Below are 24,010 nucleotides of genomic sequence, written 5' to 3'. Positions count from 1 at the left end.
TTTCTTGGATTTTCCCATATGACCAGAGAAGAGTTTATATCCAAACACACAAGGCCCTTTGTTCAGCATCTTTTAGCAGACGGAAAGCCCATTGCTATACTTGTACTGGATGGTACATATATTTACATCCAAAAAAGTGGCAATTAAACTTTTCAGAGACAGACGTTCAGTGGTCACAAGCATAGGCCTCTTGTAAAACCAATGATGGTTGTTGGAACAGACGGGTATATCCTACTTGTTCTTGGACCATACCTAGCTGATGGCAAGGATAACGATTCTGCCATATTAAACAGTGTTATCCTAAATAATGTTGATGAAGTTCAAAGCTCGATTGAGAAAGAGGACTTATTAGTTGTCGATAGGGGATTTCGTGACTCGTTGGATTTTTTTGATAAACTGGGGATAAAACATGAAATGCCTGGTTATTTATCTCGTAGATGTAAGCAGCACACAACAGAGGAGGCTAACCACTCTAGATGTGTTACGAAGGTCAGATGGGTTGTAGAGTCGGCAAACGGCAGAATCAAAACATGGAAAGCACTGGACCAAGTAGTTCCAAACACCCAGGTAAAATGGATAGGTGATTATGTTAGAATTGTTAGTGCAATAGTCAATGCTTTTCGACCCCCTCTCATATCAAACAGTGATGATGATATTGCTCTTGCCAATGAAATGAAACAACTGTCAAGAAAGTCAAATGAACTTCGAGAAAGGGTTGAAAGAGAAAACCTTTCCAGTAAACGAGCAATCTGGGGTGAGCTTTCCCAGGATTGTATTAATAAATTTCCTCGCTTAACAGAGAATGATTTGCGAACACTTACACAAGGGTTTTATCAAAATAAACAAGCAAAATCTTATATAGTGGAACACATGTCTACAGATAGATCATACAGCATTTCTGTCCATAGGGATGACGCTGGTCTATTTATCTTTGTCCACTTTTAACTTGTATTTTCCCCTATATGGAAAAGACCTATTCTACAAGAATTTAAAAAGATTTGAACAAAGTATCGATTTAATTTGATTTTCAACCTTCTGTATTGAATACTTTACGTTAACCCCACTTTCTAAACAAAAAATATTGTTCAATAAATTAAAAAAAAAAACTCATACCATATATGAAGCATTCACACAGTCATTACAAAAAAAAATTCAGTAAGAAAATCATAAATTTGATAATTTTTTTGTCTTTAATTAAAAAAATCTAATGTTTCCTGTGATATTTTTAGTTTTAAAACTCAGTCCTCCGCTACCAAAAAGATCCATTAAAAAAATAAAGGAAAGGGGGTATACTTGAATTTTCAAGTACACATGTATCACGTGACCGGAAAATGCGTAGTAATAATTTTTTTCGTATTTTCTGAAAGATAAGAGGTTTATTTACAAAATATCAAATTTTTGTAAAATTTCTTGATGGGCCGCAGAAACTCCCCCTTTTGTTCCATACTTAGCACTAACGGCTATTGAGCTGTGAGGCATTTTTTTCATGCCAGCATCTACTGCGACAAGGGACCTTAATTGGTTTACTGTAAACGTATTACATTTAACGGTGTATTCTATTTAGCGATTTTGGCCGAAAGCAGACTTCCTCAATTCAAGACCGTCACTAAATGTCTTGTATGTTAACTTTCATACCTAGGACATTCAGACTGCGATTAATCAAATCTACGCTTACCTGTTAAAAATTGAATCTCCGACAAATATATCATACACGTTAAATGTAATACATTGATATATATAAGTAATAGATAAGATATTTTTATAGTGTCTCATCAGAAGGACAGGTCTCAACGTCTCATAGTAAGATTTGGACCTGCTATGTAAGGATCAACTCCTTACTTCATGACTGTAGAGCAGAGGCTCTAACCATTGTGCTACTCATGTACCTGGGATGTTGACTAATAGCCATTAAGTGACAATGAGGATTTTTTGAATGCAATAAAATTGACTTACGAATAACTAAGCACATATGTCCTCCACATCATAATCTTTTATGTGCATGGTGGTCATTGGTGCAATTAGCAAGCGGGTCTTCACAAATGAAAGTTCTGAAGCCTTTTGTACAAGCACACTACGCATGCTAAAGAAATATGTGTTTGTCTTATTTTTAATTATGTCAAGTTTCATTTTTCTTTGAATGGTGCTTAGAAGTAGTCATGAAAACTTACCCACTTCAAAAACAACAAAAAAGGAAGTCGAACTTATTTGAACCCATCCTCACAAAGCAAGGTTTGGATGCTCAGGCCAACAATTTAAAAATTGATTTGTTTGATGTACAACCCGTCAAAATTGGCCCTACCCAATACTCTTTTCAGCACTTTAATTTCTATTTTCGATTTGAAATTACCTAAAATTGGTTCATTTTAAAGCAAAGATGTATAATTTCTAAAGAATGCTTTCTGTCTGAATGTTTTTATAACATTAAATTTGTGTAGCTATCAAATGTACACTGTTAAGAAATATGTGATTTTTATGACAGTTATAAATTTTTCAGCAGGATAAACCACCTCAAAATTAACAACCTACTTACCCATCATGTAAAAATGTGGGTCGGAGTTCATCGAACCACAGGAGTCGGCAGTTTTATCAATAAACCAGTGAAAACATAACCTATGAGCTTCGCGAGCGTAGCGAGCGAAGCGACAGGAATGCAACGCGTTTTTGGTGATGTTTTCTTTGCCGCTTTATATAGTCAAAATAACAAACGCGTGCGACTCAATTCATGTCAGTTGATGTGTCCCACCTGATTTCTGGTCCAGTCCCCCTCTTAATTGCCGATATTGACCCTAAAATCCAACATAAACAACATTTCGAAAAGAATCAGCCGCCATGAGGGTTTTTCCGTGACGTCACGATATATTCAAAATGTGTTCATTGACTTAAGTAAGTTTTACTTCATTTTAAAAATATGTTTTGGTATATTATTCCTTTAAAAATATTAAAAACACAAATAATTCAAGGATTGAACATTTTACCCAATTTTTAAGTGTTTAAATGTAGGGGAATCCAAACTCATTTCAACTGACGTCACGGGAAAACCCTCATGGCGGCTGATTCTTTTCGAAATGCTGTTTATGTTGGAAATTAGGGCAAATAACGGTGATTAAGAAGGGGAATGCAACAGAAATCAGGTGGGACACATCAACTGACATGAATTAAGTCGCATGCATTTGTTATTTTGACTAAATAAAGCGGCAAAGAAAAAATCACCAAAAACGCGTTGCATTCCTGTCGCTTCGCTCGCTACGCTCGCGAAGCTCATAGGTTATGTTTTCACTGGTTTATTGATAAAACTGCCGACTCCTGTGATCGAACAAAAATATTTTATTGATCAGTCAACACAGTATTCCATATTGAGAAAACAGTGATTATACATATATATAGATTATAGATTATATTATAGATATATAGATTATACACATTCATGCTATAATTAAAATGATACGGAGGTCCTGTTATCGTGACATTGACCAATGAGGTAGGGAAGGGGTTAAATCTCCGAATGATTCTATTGAATTGATGAAATTATTTATTCAATTTATCAAGTAAATGAAAATAACATTATTTAAAGTTTCAACATGCAATCTCACATCAATGCTTCGCACTGGGCGCCGAATAAATATCTTTTTAGAATAATCTTTATTGAGTCCCCTTCTTTAAAAAATGACTTAAATCTTAAATCAATAAAGATTTTTCGTTGATAATTAAATAATTGTGCGTAGAACTCACTGATCAGCCACAGCCGTAAAATAAGTAATATCATACAATCAATAAAAAGAATCATTTATTTCAGTTAAACTTCCATCTGTTGTGTTTCGCGTGATGAATCGGAAAATATTTGTGGAATATGTGAAGAAAGTCTCAGAAGAAAAACAAGCTTCCATACAGTCTTTGAATCTTAACAGTCTCCTCGGATCGTTTTTAATTGGAAGAAAGAAATACAGCTCTGAGGGTAAGACAGCGTTTAATCAGTTGTGTTAGTAAATTACACCTACAGTCCCTGAAACGTTCTACTTTCCCATTTTTCCGTTCACTCACCGTTCGTTCAGCGTTCGTTCACCGTTCGTTCAGCGTGCGTTTACCGTTCGCTCTTCGTTCACAGTATTGCGTTCACCGTTCACCGTGCGCTCGCGTTCACCGTTTGCCGTTCGCTCTTCGTTCCGTTTACCTTGCGTTCACCGTTCACTTATCGTTCAGTCTTCATTGTTATTCGGAACTCCGAAGTTAAAGGGCTTATGTTTTGGATTGTAAGGATTTACACGTTTATTAATTAAGTAATTTAGACATCGTGTTTGAAGAATAATTATTTCATTGCAAAAATTATTTATGATATTTATATTTCTATTATTATAATTCAGCTCTAACTTTATTCATGAAATTTCCCTGGAAAATAATACATTAAGTACCTACATTGTACATGTATGTAGAACGATGCTAAAATATTAAATTTAAAAAAGGGCACTGTACAAATGCATTACGCATGGCAACAATTTATTGTAATGTTAGAGACGATAAATCATTAATGGATGTATAATAATTAATCCAAGTCTTTTACAAGACAAGAATACACAAAAAAATTATTTCTACAGTAACACGTATTTTAAACTACACTTAGGTCTGAAAATTATGAACAGTACTGCAAATATTCACTTAATTAAATATCTAGAGAGTTTATTAAATTGATAACTAAAATAATTAAAAACTTCTTGGAAAAACTAAGTGACTGCCTTCGGCAATTTTGTTCGGTGAAACGTGATTTCCACACCTCCACCATGTCGAATGATATTGATTGACAGGACAAACACGTGACTTTGTGCACTTCCTGTGAACTTTACTCGGAGTCGCCTTGGCACGGAAATACATGTATAGTTGATTCAACCGCGCACAATGTAATTAATTCATTCTATAAGTAGTTGTTTTATCTTCTAAAGTCCACATTATTTTATTAGAGAAAAGAGAAGAATATTTACTATATTTATAAAAAGATTAATTTTATATTTAAACTACACGCGTTCGGTACATGTAACAAACACACATGTTTTACGGCAATTAAAACCCTGTTATAAAACTATCGATTTAATTCATAGGGGCATATACCGGGTATGTACAGAAAAAAATGTTTTTATTATTTATTTATTTATCTATCTACTCTGTCTTTATATTAAAGCACCTGTAATTAGAATTAAAGAATAATTTCAAAGCAAGGAAAAGATCGGACGCATTCCGAATAAATCGTTCATCTTGCGTTCACCGTTCACTTTGCGCTCACGTTCGCGCTCCGTTCGCGTTCTGCGTTCACCGTTCACACATCGTTCACCAAGTTGCGTTCAGCGTTCGCACATCGTTTAGTCACCGTTCGCTCTGCGTTCTTTACCGTTCAGGTAGGAAAGTATCTAACGTTTCAGGGACTGTAGGACGAGAGTATTTTTTCGCAAACAAATTTCCTTATTCCAAGATAAAGAGAGTGTGATAAAGGTACATGTAGAGATAGGTTCTTGTCATTTTTCCTCTAAATTTTATTCAATATTTAACATTGAGTTAATTTCCTTTTCCCAGTCCACATTGATAGAATGCAAATCTTTTCTTTCTAGCTACTTCATTGTAGTTCAAAATTATTGATTTTTAAAATGATCAAAATTCATACAATGTCACTCAGATTGAAGATATTTTTCACTCCGTGTGTAAAAAATGGTCATTTCATTGTATACAGAGAAAATCAGGGTTTGTAGTACAGAGAGACTCATGGAATATGCAGATTTGAAATGTCTTTGTTATTAACACATTAATAACATTGACAAAACTTAACAAATGTTAACAGGTTTACATGTACAATAATGCGTGGGGCGACGGTTTTGTAATTATAATGTTATCCTTCACCACTATACTCACATATAGAAAGTACATATTTTTTATTTGGCAATATGAGCCTGCGAAACATACATGCATTGCTACATCCCATAATATACATAGAACGAACTTATGTACAAGTACGGGGATGCAAGTGAAAGAATGAAAAAATAAAGACCACCAAAGTTAACATAATTTTTTCAAAAGAATTCGAGAACTTATTCCGTTTTTTTTCCATTATATCATCATATAACACATGTTATGTCAAAATTCCAAATGTGGTAATAGAATATACAATTTGATAAAAACTTGAAGAATTTGTATTAGTAAAACTTCATTTGAAAAAAAAATAAATATGACCACATCCAAAAAGACCTTCTAAAATACATAATCACGAGAAATTGTAGTTATTTATGCTTCCAAGAAGTATTACTAAAATAAATGATTAAATCTAAACCTTGATTGACTTTCTCCTTTTGTGCATGTGACAAAACTTTTTTGAGTGTTATTGTACATTATTTTTTTCGATTCTGGTTTGAAAAGTTTAAAGTTTAAGAAGGAATAAATTTCCCCATGATGAAAATTGTTGTTCATTTAAATCAATTCTTTAAATCTAAATGAAAAAAGAAGTAATTTCTTACCATTCTTTTTACCAAAAAAAAAATTATTTATGAAGTGACTCTGTTTTGCATTATTGTATTGCACTCCAAATATGTCTTTTATTTCACACTGCTTTGGCGATTACAATTTACAACAACAGCTTATATATGTATATCAATTTATTGTTGCGATATTTCTTTTAATTTATGACAAGTTTTTCATATTTTCAAGAACTTAAAAGATAATTATCTGCAAATGTAATATATATATACATTGCATTCATGCAATGATGAAAACTATTCCCTTATTTGACCGTAAAATATTTGATTTGTTGATAGCTATTGTGTTTCGAACGTTTTTTAAATTTATTTTTAGAAGGATTGTTTAGTAGCAAATATAAATTAAAAAATGAGTTGCATTCCTGACTGCAGTTGATTTATAATTAAAACCATAGAACCCCGAAGTTCATAAAGTTTTGATAAAATCAAGAGGTAACGAATTGGATTATCCCAGTACCTAAGTTCATTGGTACTACCTTTGAAATACGGATACATTTTCATTGCTTTCGTAAAATGAAAAAGTTTATTTCAAAATGATGGATTATATATCTCATGCATATCTCTAAAACTTTGATGTATTTGGGTTTGTTCTTTGGCATCCCCCCTTACAGTTCTTCTAAGTTATATTTAGAAAGCTTTCCTTATGTAATCCTCACTGTGCTTCCAACCGCCGAAAACCACTATCTGAATATTTAATAATCTAGACTACCACAAGAAAATCAGTCTCATAAGTATAGATATATCAATAGTCAAGGACAAAAGGTCCAAATTGTTGATATCCAATGAAAGGTCTTGCCACAAAAATTACATATGTGAAATATAAAAGGCAATATATCTACCTTCCAATTTTATGACGAAACAAAAAATCTTCATTTTTTGTGTAAAAAAGGATCGAATTCCAAGGTCAAGGTAAAAAGTCAAATTTGTTGATACCCAAAGAAGGCTTTGTCACAGTACAATTGTGAAACATGAAAGTCATAGCTTCACTTAATCGAGGTTATGGGCAAGGTTAAAGTTTTTTTTTGTAAGGGACGACAGACGGACTTACTGACAGACAGACGAATGAGATTTAAAGTCCCCTCCCTCGCTTTTGCGAAAGCTTTGGACAATAAGTATAAAATACATGTGCTTTGATAAGATATTTTTATTTCAGTACCTGAAATTCTCGCACTTTCTCAGACAAAAAAGAGCATTCTCGTTTCTATTCTGATATCAGAGAGTTACAGTTTATCCTTAAGTACAACATGGGAAGAAATATCAAAAAAACTTCAAAGTGCGTTCCCGTTATTAAAGTGTGATTCAAAAACATTAGACAGTGATATCACTGAATTGAAAGATATCTCTAAAGTATTGAATAAGGAAAACAACTCAGTCAGTTTTATATCAGATGATGTCCGCCATCAAGTAATGAGTTACTTTGTGAGGAATTGTCTGATAACTGATGAGGACTACAAGAATTATATCAAACTGTCATCAGTGGACTCTTTGTTGGAGTACGTACGGCCGTGGTGGTATATGGTATACATAGAACTCAAGAAATGTCTGTTCCTTCCGGAGACTTTGGAGGATTCATTCTTTCAAAGACTTGGATTAGACGTCCTACGTCACCCCATGATAAACCGTTTTGAGGAATGTGATGAAGAGACAACAAAAACATTCAGAGAAAAAGTGAAAGACAAATGTGAGTAACACTGCAACTGAGAATAAATTTTCATATTTTGTAGGGGAAAAGTTTTTCTTAGCCCTTTTAAGGATTATGATATATGATTAATTAAAAGTTCAGCTTACCAAAAAGAAAAACGATAACTAATTATTATCCAACTAAGCATATAAAAGTGAATCAATAACTGTAACTATTTTAATTCAAAGTTAACGTACCGGAGGAAATATTTAACTGGAAATATGACGCACGATATAGATACATAGAATGTGCTAAACGGGGGACAAAGACAGTACACAGAGCTCGTGCAATGATTGTTGGATGCGCAGGTGCTGGGAAAACCACACTTCTCAAACGACTTGAAAAGCTAGGATTAGAGGAATTACTGAAGGTGCGCTCTACTGTTGGACTTGAGGTTCATGAAGACATGTTTGAACTGGATGAGGACTCTTCTTTAAGAGGTTTGTATAAAATATTTTTAAATGCTTTCTTTATTCCGTGTGTAAATGGAATTAACAATGCAAACATCTCCTGAAAAAATTAATTAATATTTCTAACTAGATATTTTTAGTCAGGTAATATTGCAACTATTACTCCGCTTCAACAAAAAATGACATTTCTTTGTTTATATTTATGTTTGTGTAAATAATCGTATAAAGTGCGTTCATGGAGGCTTGAGGAAATTTAATTCCGTAAATCTGGAAATTTTAACGTCCATTTTATTTTGCGAATTTGGGTCAAAATGCTGTTGAATAATTTTTTAGGCTTCAAAATTTTGCGATTGATCACTGCTTTGTTTTTGTTTGTTATTGGTAATTTATTTTTGGGAAAAATATTTTTGCGAATGCAATGAACTCGCAAATTTGTTAAAAAATTATCTACAGCGAAAATTTTCTGATTTACAGTAGTTATCTGAATATATTGATAAAGGATCCAAATGCTCATTTTATTTTTTACAAAGGTACATTGTAAGACCAGTTTTAAGTATTTTACTGATTTAAACAGTATCTATCATTATAAAGGGAAAAACATTTATTTGATGTCATTTTAAGAAGATCAATTGATTGTTTAGCTGCATATTGTTTTACGTCCCTAAACATTAGTTTTACGTCCCAGAACGTTAGTTCTATTTCTTTTTTTTCAAAAAGCAGAGGTCAGAAGAGATTATGTAATAGGATGTACGCCGTCTGTCTAGCTGTCTTACGGCCTGTAAACTATTCTTTAGATCAAAATTATACGCCAACATAATTGGTGCAATGTTAATATTACTACGTTTGCATAAAATCTAATAAGATACACAAATTTGTTCATTTTTTTTTAAATTTACTGAACCGTGATACATAGTGACTAGAATTAAAAATCTTTTAAAATAAACATAGCTTATAAAAACCTTTTTTGCAGTTTTAGTCTGAAATCCAAATAACTGGCTAAAAATAAATACACTTTAAAAATATCCATAACCCTGCTTCTCTGTTAAAATCTGTTTCAAGTGTAGCTAAAAATACAAATATCAGTGAATTTTTTCTCCTTCCGTCTTATTCTGATTTCAATTTGAATTTTTTTTAAATAAGTGTTTAAAAGTACATAATACTGAGATACGTTTTTATGCGCCCGGATCGATGGATCCCGGGCGTATATTGTTTTTGTCCTGTCTGTTTGTCTGTTTATCTGTTTGTCTGTTTGTCTCTCTGTCTGTTGTCAACTTTAACCTTCACCATAACTTTTGAACCATGAAAAGATAGAGACTTCATATTTAGTATGCATACTCCACTAATAAAGTCCTTTCAAATGACATCAAGGTCAATGACCTTGTGACCTTGACTGTGACCTATATGCTAAAAATAGCTTTTTCCACTGTTTGTCATAACTTTTGAACCAAAGGAGATAGAGACTTCATATTAAGTATACTTACTCAACTAATAAAGTCCTTTCAAACGTTGATAAGGTCAATAATCTTGTGACCTTGACTGTGACCTATATGCTAAAAATAGCTTTTTACACTCTTTGCCATAACTTTTGAACAATAGGAGATAAGGACTTCATATTTGGTGTGCATACTCCACCCACTAAGTTCTTTCGAATGACACCAAGGCCAATGACCTTGTGACCTTGACTGTGACCAATATGCTAAAAATTTATTTTTTGAACTTTGTTGCCGCCGGGAACTTAGTGTTTCACAAACACATCTTGTTTTTTATGATGTTTTTATGAAAAGCGTTGCCATGGTTACTTTTAATGAAGGAAATGACTTCTTTTTATCAAAACATTACCTTTTAATGATAATTCTATTACAATTAGATATTTCAACAAAAGGTTCACTTCACTTAAACGCTGAATGAAATTCGTTCAAAGCATACTTGCCTTAAATTGTTGCTTGGATTTCAGAGGGACTTAAGTAGGTAATTGCCGACCACACTAAGTTTAATATTCTTTAAATCAGTTTATGATACTGATAAACAACGTTGCAAGAGGGCTACCAAAACAGAAATTTCATACATGTAGAATTCTTTGCAAAATGCTACATATCTTACCTTTTTTCTTCGATTTAAAAAAAAAACCTTTCTTACAAATGCCAGTAAACATTACCAATATACAGTCGCATCTCTTTTTAGTATAAGCACATGGTGTTGCTATGTTTACTATTTTTAGAAATTTGAAATACTCTCAAAAGGGTATTTCTACAACAACTTTTGTCTAATTGCTGTCAAATTGACGTCAAGAGACTTAAGGTAAAACACAATAGATAGGCTAGATTTTCCCTTAAATTCCATTTTTCCGAAACTTTGATACTTTGTTCTAGGATACAGAATCTCTCTTTCTGTATGATATGAAAGAAATTCAACCACGCATATTTTCCCCACAAAGTCTTAACTAGATGCTGTCATGAGACAGTAATACCCGCACTAAGGTGTTTGCTTCTAAATACACAATCCTACGGGCGGCTTACCAAGGAAAAAGTCAAAATAATTCTATATAATTCAGGCACGTAGCATCGTTTTTGAAAGTGGGGGGGGGCAACCTGAGAAAATTTTTTTTACTAACCTAAAACAATTAACAAGGAAAAAAAATGAAATGGGGGGTGGGGGTGGGGGGGTGGTGGCCACTTTTTTTTTCAAGGCAAAATTACTTTCACTTCCAATTTTTCCCATATTTCCTTGGAATGTATATACTGTGGTTAAAAGTGGGGGGAGGGGGCAACCATCTTTTTAATGGACATTTTCTTATAGTACAGGTAATGTTGGGAAAAAGGGGGGCAGCCCCCCCCAAGCCCCCCCCCCCCCCCCCCCCCCCCCCGGTTGCTACGTGCCTGTCATTTACATATGTATTCATAAAATTGGGTATGAAATTATTCCTGTGACCTATAACTCAGAACCTCTTATATTTATTTTACATGCTTAATTCATTATATACCAGTTTGAATTCTATTAATAATGTAAATTAGATTTTGATAAATGTTTTGCTCATATTAGGACCTTTTTAAATTTACTAATCCCCCCCCTCTCGACACCACAATCACACAGTACATACGTTTGGGAATAGGCTAGATGGAACAGTTTTGTTAAAACAGTGTTTGTTATGAATTAATTTAAAATTTGTTCTTGACATGTAAATTCTATATCACATCACGTTGCGTCACCCATTATCATATTTTTAGATTAAACTCCATTCGGTACACCTCGGCCGATTCCCACTTCATCTGATAAGGTGACGGAATCGACGGCACGGAGGTTTTCCGAATGGAATATCATTATAACATGCTGCAGAATGGTGTGCTTTGGATTAATTCATTTTGTGTTGTAATTGGATTTATATTTCATGAAGTTTACAGGACCTATGGAGGTCGGTAAGTACAAGTTTAAGTATAGTGGGGGGTAAAATAAACCCAAACGATTAGGTTAAAGTTCAAAAAGGGTCAAAGATCATCGCATGCCACACTAGACGAATTTCATATTGTGAAGTTATCTTCCCTTGTCGATGTGACATTCAGTTACTGCCAATACTGGTGCGGATCCAGAATTTTTTTTTCGGGAGTAGGGAGGGGGGTTCACATCACAGTCAAAAAATTCATGCCTAGAATTTCCTGACAAGCAGGAGAAAAAATCATACAATGAAAACAAATAAACAAAAAAAACCCAATGTTTTCTTAGTTAGGGGGAGGATGTCCAAAATCATTTTTTATTTGCTTCAGTATATAGTCTTGTTTAAATAACAAAGGAAATTCCAGGGGGGGGGGGTTCCAATCTCCCTACCCACTCCCTATCCCTGAAATAACAATCTATTTTGAGATTCCAATTAAATAGTATATTTTTTTCTGTTTGACTAATTATGTACATATTTTGTTTCTTGTGTTTATATAATGTCTGTATATTTGTCTGCAGAAATTATAACCTTGCCCATAAGTTTTAAGTGGGATGGGCTATACAATTGGCTTCCACATTTTATAGGTTTATTTCTTGTGACAATTAAGACCTTTTATTTGGGTACCATTAATTTTTACCTCTGATCACTTGACCTAGAATACACATTTTTACAAGAAAAATACCCAACTTTAAACTTGGCCTAAATTTTGATCAGTAGGTGCTAGGGCTTTCATGCTTAACATGTGTATTCATTGTGAACTGTCAACAGGTATAAATATGTTTGACCTTGACCGTAGAGTTTGAACCACTTAAAAAATTAACCTTGGCAATTAACTTTTGAAGAGGAAGTACTAGGGATTACTTATTTCACATGTGCATTCCTTGTGACAAGACTTTTTTCTGATACCAACAATTGAACCTTTTGACCTTGACCTTTGAGTTTGACATATATTTGAGAAACTTCAACCTTCGCCATAGGCTACCAGACAGGGACATCAGTGTTTCACAAACACATCTTGTCTTCATTATTATTTGGTGGTGTCTCCATATGACGGAAAAATTCCAATGAGATATGTATTCACAACAAACAAACAAATTACTAAAGAAAATATAAAACATGAATATGTTGGTCATGCATATCTCTGCATGAAAAAAAACCCAGCTTTTCAAGTACTGCAACCATATTGTAACCCTTTCAAAACACTCATTTGAGCTTTTCTGGTTTCCTTGTCATATAACGTCTGTTGTGACATGTTGTCCATCTGTTTGTCTGAAAACTTTTTACATTTTTAACTTTTCTAGAACCACTGGTCCAATTTTACCCATGCAATTCATATAGAAATATGTACATTTGTATGTCAGACTGTTCTTCTGTCTGAATAAAATTAACCTTGGTTATCACGGTCATATCTACTTAATGAGAAGAGACAAGGCATTCATATTAAACTTATGTACTAGTATTTACCTGTGAGAATGGCATGTTTTTTTTTTTACATATGACCTAGAAGTTTGACCTACTTGCAAAAAAATTAAATTGTTATAAATTTATCATTTTGAAAGAGAAATGTTAGGGTATTCATATTATAATGCATGTATATTATTACCTGTGATAAGATCTTTCCAAATGAATCATGACTTTTACTCTGTGACCTTGACCTTGAAGCCTAACCTACTTTTCAAAAATGTTGCATTTGCTTATAACTTTTGATTGAGATGAGATATGACTCTCACATTTGACATTTGTACATTAATTACTCATAAAAATTCAAGATGTTTCCCAGCTTGCAATGTTTTTTTACTCTTTAACGTTAATGTTTTACATAATTTTCAAGATATTTAACTCTCCTAAAAGATGATTAGGCTTCTGAGTAACATTAAGGAGGACTTCAGGAAAGACAGGACCTTTTGCAAAAAAAATGTAATTTTCAACCCCCATTTGACCTCCCAGGGCAATATCAAAATTCCGAAACCTTGCTGCACATCTACATGACACTACCAACCATCTCCCTAAAGATGATTAGGCTACTGTGTAAAATGTAAGAGAATTTCAGGGAAGACGGGGCTTTTTGCATAAAAACGTCATTTTTTTACCCCTATTTGACCCCCCGGGGCAAAATCAAAATTCCGAAACCTTACTGCACATCTACATGAAACCACCAACCATCTCCCAAAAGATGATTAGCCTACTGTGTAAAATGTAAGAGGAGTTCAGGGAAGACGGGGCTTTTTGCATTAAAAAACGTCATTTTTCGACCCCCATTTGACCCCCCGGGGCAAAATCAAAATTCCGAAACCTTACTGCACATCTACATGACACCACCAACCATCTCCCAAAAGATGATTAGCCTACTGTGTAAAATGTAAGAGGAGTTCAGGGAAGACGGGGCTTTTTGCATAAAAAACGTCATTTTTCAACCCCCATTTGACCCCCCGGGGCAAAATCAAAATTCCAAAACCTTACTGCACATCTACATGAAACCACCAACCATCTCCCAAAAGATGATTAGCCTACTGTGTAAAATGTAAGAGGAGTTCAGGGAAGACGGGGCTTTTTGCATAAAAAAAACGTCATTTTTCGACCCCCATTTGACCCCCCGGGGCAAAATCAAAATTCCGAAACCTTACTGCACATCTACATGACACCACCAACCATCTCCCAAAAGATGATTAGCCTACTGTGTAAAATGTAAGAGGAGTTCAGGGAAGACGGGGCTTTTTGCATAAAAAACGTCATTTTTCAACCCCCATTTGACCCCCCGGGGCAAAATCAAAATTCCAAAACCTTACTGCACATCTACATGACACCACCAACCATCTCCCAAAAGATGATTAGCCTACTGTGTAAAATGTAAGAGGAGTTCAGGGAAGACGGGGCTTTTTGCATAAAAAACGTCATTTTTCGACCCCCATTTGACCCCCCGGGGCAATATCAAAATTCCGAAACCTTACTGCACATCTACATGACACCACCAACCATCTCCCAAAAGATGATTAGCCTACTGTGTAAAATGTAAGAGGAGTTCAGGGAAGACGGGGCTTTTTGCATAAAAAACGTCATTTTTCGACCCCCATTTGACCCCCCGGGGCAATATCAAAATTCCGAAACCTTACTGCACATCTACATGACACCACCAACCATCTCCCAAAAGATGATTAGCCTACTGTGTTAAATGTAAGAGGAGTTTAGGGAAGAAAAGTGTGACAGACGGACGGACGGACGGACATGAGTAACAACAATATACCCGAACTTTCTTTAGAAACTGCGGGTATAAATATGGCCTATCAGACCCCCGTAAGAAGATTGTGAAATTCGACTAGAGAATAAGCCTTATTTTAGAAATATCGATTGATCTTTTGCAAATTTGTGTAATACATTTTATAAACATAACCATTTTTTTACTTTGAATCGGTAAGTCAAATAAATACTGGAAAATCTGAGTAAAATATTCAGTAAAAATAAAACATACATAGCTTCAGAATTGATAATTCATATGTAAATATCCGACAGTTTAAGGTTCCTTAAGAAGAAATGTATAATTCAATTTTTACAAAAAAATACAGAATGATTCAAATGGGTCCTAGAATAAAATGTGTAAAAAAAAAAAGAAAATTGAAACAGTGGTTTCAGATATGTCGGCAATTAAAAAAATTCAATGGCATAAAATCTAAAAGGTTCAATAGATGACGTCACAATATTTGACCTTTGATCTCTTGATATGATCTTGACTTTTGTAGTTCATAAAGGATGGAAACTCCGTATATATGTTTCCAAATATCAACTCTCTACAATTTATGGAACAAAGTTACATAGCATTTTATAACAGACTGTTACGTCCAAAATGCAAGCCCCAAAGTGACCAATATACATGTATAGGATTCTCTAATCTTTTCACAAAATATGACGCAAGCATGCCAAAACGTATTTTCTTACAGGGATCATTCATTGTTGTCAATATAGTAATATTATTTTTTTTTTCTTCGTTACTTTTTAAGAAATGGGTTGAAATAGAATCCAGTTTTTTTTTTCTCCTACCTCAACCCAGCATCGTCATTCTATTTTACATAGCTGTTGCAATAGTTTTACGTTCAAGTTCTACTTTGTTAAGTAAATATCAGTGGAGCTACTGTCTCATCGACACAGCTTGTTTTTTTAATGTAGTGTTGTAACAAACTCATGTACATGTAAACTATTACATATTGAGAATGTTATAATCAATACGAAGAATGAATTATTCTCAAATATTAACATATTTTATTCAATTTTTTTACACACAAAAAAATTCAATTCACTTTGTAAGTCATGTTCAACTCAATTTTGAATGAACATTGTCAATTTTTAATATACATGACATCCATTGATGTAGGTAATTTGATAAAGAAAGTTTCCATTTTCGATTAGTTCATGAAATTGTTTTTACAGCATTATCAGACAGTACAGACAAAAACGACAAGCAGATTCTGAGTGTGGTAGACTTTGGAGGACAATGTGCCTACTACGCCAGTCATCAGGTGTATCTCAGCAGAAGGGCTTTCTATCTACTGGTGATAGACATGTCAAAATTTTTTACAGAAAAAGTTGACGAAAATAAATGTGAACAACAGGGGACAATGTTTGCAGACTGGACATATGGAGGTAATAAAAAGATTTAATGAATCAAAGTGTCTTTTATATTTTATTATTAGTATAAAGAACATTTGTTAATTAAAAACGAGAATATTTAGCGCAATAGATATAAATATTGAAGAAATAGCGAGCCTCAGTTTAAATTTAGCGATTTACATATTGTGATATAAATGATTTATATTTACAACCATTCTTTTTTTGTCCCATATAGATTTCGTTCATCACTTTCACCCAAACAACTATATATTAAGTAAACAACTAGATAATTATGTGTCGGCTGTTCCAACAATGAAACATGCCATAACGTACAAATTGATAATACATACTTTTCTACTTAGATTCATTATATCTTATTACTAGTATCTAGACTGTCGCAAATATTTAATAATGATAATGTGTCTTGTTTTTCTTAAATGCGGGATTAACGATTGCAGTCAATGCAGAAATAAAATATGAAGTCCGCTTAAGCGACCTTTTTTTCTTCCATACTCACCATATGTGCCGTATATCATATTCCTCCTCTAATTATGTTCCCCAAACGAAGTTGGGGAACATATTGTTTTTACTCTGTTTCTTATTAAGGTCTTCCGTTTCAGACGGAAGACCTTATAGTGATTCTACTGTTTCTTATTATTATTCTTATTTTTTAGACAAATTTTGTGCACGCGATATCTCGAGAACTATTCATCGGTTTTTCATCAAACTTTCAGGGATGATGCGCTCTTATATGCCATTGTTACATTTGGAAGAATTTTTGAACAACTCGCTTTCGGTGCCAAGTTATGGCCATTTTCCTGATTTTAAAATGAAATTTTGTCAGTTCGAGATCTAAAGAACTACTAAAGATATGAACTGGAGACTTGTTGGAGAACATAGGGCAGGACTTCTAGATATGCGGAATGTCCTTTTCGTGAGTCGTCAGTACTTCCGGTCGCTAACGGAAGCGAATTAAAAAAATCAAAATTTTCAACTTTTTTGTTTTTCAATATTTTTCTTTGATTTTTATAAATATAATAGAGACTCTTTAAAGAATGTGAAATGTGCAATTTGTTTTAGAATTGAAAAATCCCATCTCGAGATATTCGCATTTAAAAATTTGAAGCGGGTTCAAAATGGCGGCTCTCTCTGTCAACGTCAACATTTAGCAATAGGGGTTTACGGAGGCAGCTTAGCGTTTGCTTGAACGAAGGTAACATAAGAATAAATGAAATGTAAAGGAATACTTGGATTGTCACGTCGTAGTTACGTTGCAATTCTGTCTCAAACTAACGTCTTCTATAATTGTAATTGGTTGGTTCTCAAAGTAAAAAAAGAAAAGACTAAATGTGCAAATGAAATTCGATATGTAATATATTTTTTGCACCACGGAATAACAGATCTAAATGATAGTTATAAGTAATTCTTTCTCAAGGAAGAATATCAATGAATGTTTGAAGTATAAAACTTAACAACGGATTTTTCCTTGCAAACTTGTGTCATATTTTGATTATTGGAAAAGACAAAAGTAAGAAACCTATTATTTGTTCGCTTAATGGAGTTTATATTAACGTTTTTTTTTTTCTTCTCAAAGATGTGCTTCAAGTTATTGAGCATAAATGATAAATTTTGAATACTGACCTGTCTTACATAATTCTAAGTCAGAAGCACTTTTTCGGAAATATATGTAAAAGTAGATTTGCAGCAGAGGTCCCAATAGCGTACTATTAAGCGTATTGGATTTTCATGCTGACGACTAGTTTTAAATCCTCTTCATGTGCAAGTTATTTTTTTCTTTTCAGCTCGATTTTACGTTTTCTTTCCGGAATCGGACGGAAGACCTCTCGTTGCTCGCAACGAGTTTCATATCTAGTTATGTTCCCCAAACGGAGTTTGGGAACATATTGTTTTTACTCGGTTTCTTATTATTATTATTAAGGTCTTCCGTCTCCAACGGAAGACCTTCTTGTTATTCTTCGGTTTCTTTTTCCCTATTATTATTAAGGTCTTCCGTCTCCAACGGAAGACCTTATTGTTTTCGTTCGGTTTCTTTTTCCCTTTTATTATTCCAACCGATTTTGTGCACGCAAGTTCTCAGAAACGACTCGTCCAAATTTCACGAAACTTTCAGATCTGGTAGGTATTGATCTGAAACTTATTGGAAATTTTTTTGATTGATGACGTCACTTCTTATCTCGAGATATTTAGGATTTTCTGATTTTCAGAGGGTCGGCTTGTCCAGGAAACTCCTCCGAAACGACTCAAGATATCGACTTAAGATTTTCAGTGAAAAGAAAGGAAGGTTTGATGAGTTGCAATTGGGTCTCCAAATCTTTCTAGCGCAAAAGGCGCCGGAGCTCGGTAGGGCCCGAAAAAATGTCTCAGAAATATCTCACAAGATTTGACACATTTTGTTTCAGATCTTCATACCTGTTCATAATTTGTTAAAGCATATTGAAAAAAAGATGTGCAAAATTACAAGACCTTTCATTTGATACAAAAAAAATGGGGCTGACCCATCAAATTAGGGGCTCAGAGGGACCAAAAGTCTTTCATCTATTACTCTCTAATGATCGATATTTTGTTATATATTACTGAAGCAAAAGTAGTCATCTTAACAGTTTGCAACAATATATGATAAAATTTTGATCATATGTTACGTAATTAGGGGTCACAAGGGGCCAGAATGTCAAATCTTTGACGCTTTATATCTCAAAAAGGGGGAATATTTTGATAAGCAATATTGAACAAAAGATGGTCAGAATAATGTTCTAAACAATATGCATACTTTGAATTTTTGTAAAACGGCCCCATTAAGGACTTGTAGGGATGGCCCCTAAATATTTCCATTTAGCATATCTCCACAACGAATAGAAATCTCTGAATAAATACTGAACAAAAAATCCTTATAATCACAAGACCTTTCATTTAATACCAAGAAAATGGGGCTGACCCCTCAAATTAGGGGCTCAGAGGGACCAAAAGTCTTTTATCTATTACTCTCTAATGATCGATATTTTGTTATATATTACTGAAGCAAAAGTAGTCATCTTAACAGTTTGCAACAATATATGATAAAATATTGATCATATGTTACGTAATTAGGGATCACATAGGCCCAGAATGTCAAATCTTTGACGCTTTATATCTCAAAAAGGGGGAATATTTTAAATAGCAATATTGAACAAAAGATGGTCAGAATAATGTTCTAAACAATATCCATACTTTGAATTTTTGTAAAACGGCCTCATTAATTATAAGGACTTGTAGGGCTGGCCCCTAATTATTTCCATTTAGCATATCTCCACAACGAAAAGAAATCTCTGAATAGATACTGAATAAAATATCTTCAAAATCACAAGACCTTTCATTTGATACCCAAAACATGAGGGGGGGGGGGCTGACCCCTCAAATTAGGGGCTCAGAGGGGCAAAAACTCTTTAATCTATAACTCTTTAATAATCAATATTTTGTTATATATTACTGAAGCAAAAGTAGTCATCTTAACAATTTGCAACAATATATGATAAAATTTTGATCATATGTTACGTAATTAGGGGTCACAAGGGGCCAGAATGTCAAAACTTTGACGCTTTATATCTCAAAAAGGGGGAATATTTTAAATAGCAATATTGAAGAAAAGATGGTCAGAATAATGTTCTAAACAATATCCATACTTTGAATTTTTGTATAACGACCCCATTAAGGACTTGTAGGGATGGCTCCATAACATTTCCGTTAAGCATATCTCCACAACGAATAGAAATCTTCGTTTAAATGGGTTTAAAAACGAATAAATACTGAACAAAAAAATTTCAAAATCACAAGACCTTTCATTTGATACCAAAAAATTGGGCTGACCCCTCAAATTAGGGGCTCAGAAGGGCCAAAACTCTTTAATCTATAGCTCTCTAATAATCAATATTTTGTTATACATCACTGAAGCAAAAGTAGTCATCTTAATGATTTGGAAGAAGATATGATAAAATTTTGGTCATATTTTATTGATATAAGGGTTGCAAGGGGCCAAAATGCTATATTTTTTATGCTTTACGTCTCGAAAAGGGGAAATATTTTTTAAAGCCATATTGAACAAAAGATGTTCAGACTATCGTGATAAATATCAGAAACTTTAAATTTGATGAAGAAAAAGTTAATGTCTTTCTCCTTTAACTAATATCTCAGTCAAAATCACATCTCATCTTATCGAGAAATTCAACGGAAGACCTACTCGTTGCTCGCAACGAGATCTCATCTAGTTATTATTATTATTATTATTATTCTTACCGATTTTGTGCACGCGATTTCTCGTAAACTACTGGACCGATTCTAATGAAACTTTGACATCTGATAGGTACTGATCTGAACCTTATTGGAAATTTTTTTTGTCGCGGACGTCACTTCCGGTCGTGAGATATGGACGATTTTCTGATTTTAAAATGCAATTTTGTCTTGATTTAGTAGCGAAAACTGCTTTAGATATGAACTGAAGATTAATTGTAGATGATAGTTCATGACTTATAGCGTTGCAGAATCGCCTTTTCGTGCGACGTCAATACTTCCGGTCGAAACCGGAAGCGAATTTAAAAAACGTAATTTTTCAACTTTTCTTTTTTTATATTTTTGTTTTAGAATTGGATAGAGACCCTTTTGCAGAAGCCAAATATGTAATTTGTTTGAAAATCGAAAAAGCCAATCTCGAGATATTTGCATTTGAAAACGCGAAGCGGCGATCCCGATGGCCTAATGGTTAGCGCGTTGGATTGTCACGCGGGCGACCCGGGTTCGATCCCCCGTGTGTCCAAAAAATTTTATCACTTTTTCTGCTCGATTTTTCGATTTTTATTAATTTTAGACCATTTGCAACAACATATTTTCAACTTTTAGGCATATCTTACGTAATAAGGGGTCACAAAGGGCCAGAATGCTAAATCTTTGACGCTTCATATCTTGAAAAGAGGAAATATTTTGATAAGCAATATTGAACAAAATATGGTCAGAATAATATTTGTAACAATATGCATACTTTGAATTTTTGTAAAATGGCCCCAGGACTTTAAGGGGTGGCCCTTAATATTTCCATTCAGCATATCTCCCAATCTCTGAATAGGTGTTGAAGAAAAATTCTTTGAAATCACAAGACCTTTCATTTGATATCAAGAAAAAGGGGCTGACCCCTCAAATTAGGGGCTCAGAGGGGCCAAAAGTCTTTCATCTTTAACTCTTTAATGATCAATATTTTGTGATACATTATAGAAGCAAAGGTATTCATCTTAACGATTTGCAACAATATATGATACAATTAGGACCATATGTTACGTAATTAAGGGTCACAAGGGGCCAGAATGTCAGATCTTTGACGCTTTATATCTCGAAAAGGGGGAATATTTTGATAAGCAATATTGAACAAAAGATGGTCAGAATAATATTCTTAACAATATGCATACTTTGATTTTTTGTAAAATGGCCCCGTTAAGGACTTGTAGGGGTGGCCCCTTAATATTCCCATTCAGCATATCTCCACAACGCAAAGAAATCTCTGAATAAGTGTTGAACAAAAAATCTTCAAAATCACAAGACCTTTCATTTGATATCAAGAAAAAGGGGCTGACCCCTAAAATAAGGGGCTCAGAGGGGTCAAAAGTCTTTCATCTTTAACTCTTAAATGATCAATATTTTGTGATACATTATAGAAGCAAAGTTATTCATCTAAACGATTTGCAACAATATATGATACAATTAGGACCATATGTTACGTAATTAGGGGTCACAAGGGGCCAGAATGTCAGATCTTTGACGCTTTATATCTCGAAAAGGGGGAATATTTTGATATGCAATACTGAAAAAAAGATGCTCAGAATATCGTGATAAAAAAAGAGAAACTTAAAAAATAATGAAGGAAAACTTAATGTCATTCTCTTTTAACGAACATCTCAGTCAAAATCACATCTCATCTTATCGAGAAATTCAACGGAAGACCTACTCGTTGCTCGCAACGAGATCTCATCTAGTTATTAAGGTCTTCCGTCTCCAACGGAAGACCTTATTGTTTTCGTTCGGTTTCTTTTTTCTTATAATTATTATTCTTTTTTTTTCTTACCGATTTTGTGCACGCGAGTTCTCGAAAACGGCTTGGTCGATTTTCACGAAACTTTCAGATCTGATAGATATTGATCTGAACCTTATTGGAAATTTTTTATAAGTACGTCGTCACTTCCGGTCGTGAGATATTGACGATTAACTGATTTTTAGAGGGTCACCTTGTCCGGGCAATCACTCAAAAACGAATGAAGATATTGACTTGAGATTTTCAGTGAAGGTAGAGAAAGGATTGTTGAATTGCTTTTTTGAGTCTATATCTTTTCCGCGCAAAAGGATATGAAGCTCACCTGTGCTCGAGAAATAGGCTCGGAAATATCTCGCAAAATTAAATATGTTTTCTCTGATATCTTCTTACCTGTCGATCATTTGTTATAAGATATATAATAAAAGTTGTGCAAAATTAGATTTTCTTTCATCTGATATGAAGAAAAGGGGTGTGACCCCTCAAATAAAGGGCAAAGAGGGGCCAAAAGTCTTTCATCTATAACTCTTCATTTATCAATTTTTTGTTATGAATAACTGAAGCAAAAATGTATATCATGACAATCTGCATCAATGCATTGTTAAAACTTGATATTATGTTATGTAATTAGGGGCCATTAGGGGACAAAATGCTCAATCTTGGAATCTTTATATCTACAAAAGGGGAGATATTTTGATAAGCAGTATTGAATAAAATATGCTCAGAATCGTCTTTTAAACATAATACAACCATTCTATATATGCAAAAACGTCCTATTAAGGATGTAAACGGCTGGCCCCTAAATTTTTCTATCCTACATAGATCGAAAACGAAAAGAAATATCTGGATAGCTGTTGAAAAAAAATCTTTAAAATTAAAACCTTATCATTGGATAGGAAGAAAGGGCCTGACCCCTCAATAAGGGGCTCTTAGGAGGCGAAAAGACTTTCATCCATAACTACATGTATGTAATAATTTTATAAAAAGTAAAGAATTTAATCAAAAGAGAGAAGTCTTGATATCATTATGATCTAAGAAAGATCATCATCAAAATCATATCCTGTCGAAAAATCGGACGGAAGACCTACTCGTTGCTCGCAACGAGATCGCATCTAGTTATTATTATTATTCTTTTTTTTCTTCTTTGTTCTCCGGTACTTTTTTTGTCCGCGAGTGTTCTCAGAAACTGTTCACCCAAAGTTAAAACCTTTTTAGGGTTAATAGGTGTCAAGTGTAGGTGTGCACAACGAAGGTCATTTTGCGTGCATACGCATGCACGTGCGTGCGCGTGAAATGAGTGAAATGACTGATATACTTATT

General features: G+C 33.8%; 1 protein-coding gene across 1 annotated transcript; it reads left to right on the top strand.

Moving 5' to 3' along the window:
* Positions 1 to 204: 204 nt before the first annotated feature.
* LOC134272366 (uncharacterized) lies at positions 205 to 16,659 on the top strand (the record flags this gene model as incomplete). Its single annotated transcript, XM_062754613.1, has 5 exons — positions 205 to 754; positions 3,794 to 3,952; positions 7,660 to 8,187; positions 8,376 to 8,627; positions 16,447 to 16,659. Coding segments are annotated over exons 1-5 (1,702 nt in total), but the record flags the coding sequence as incomplete, so codon positions are not given.
* Positions 16,660 to 24,010: the final 7,351 nt, after the last annotated feature.

This window comes from Saccostrea cucullata, unplaced genomic scaffold, assembly GCF_032062105.1.
Source record: "Saccostrea cucullata isolate Sc308-1 unplaced genomic scaffold, CSIRO_AGI_Scuc_v1 ctg8411, whole genome shotgun sequence".
NCBI lineage: Eukaryota > Metazoa > Mollusca > Bivalvia > Ostreida > Ostreidae > Saccostrea > Saccostrea cuccullata.
The sequence above is the reverse complement of the archived record's forward strand: the minus strand, read 5'-3'. Positions and strand labels throughout refer to the sequence as shown.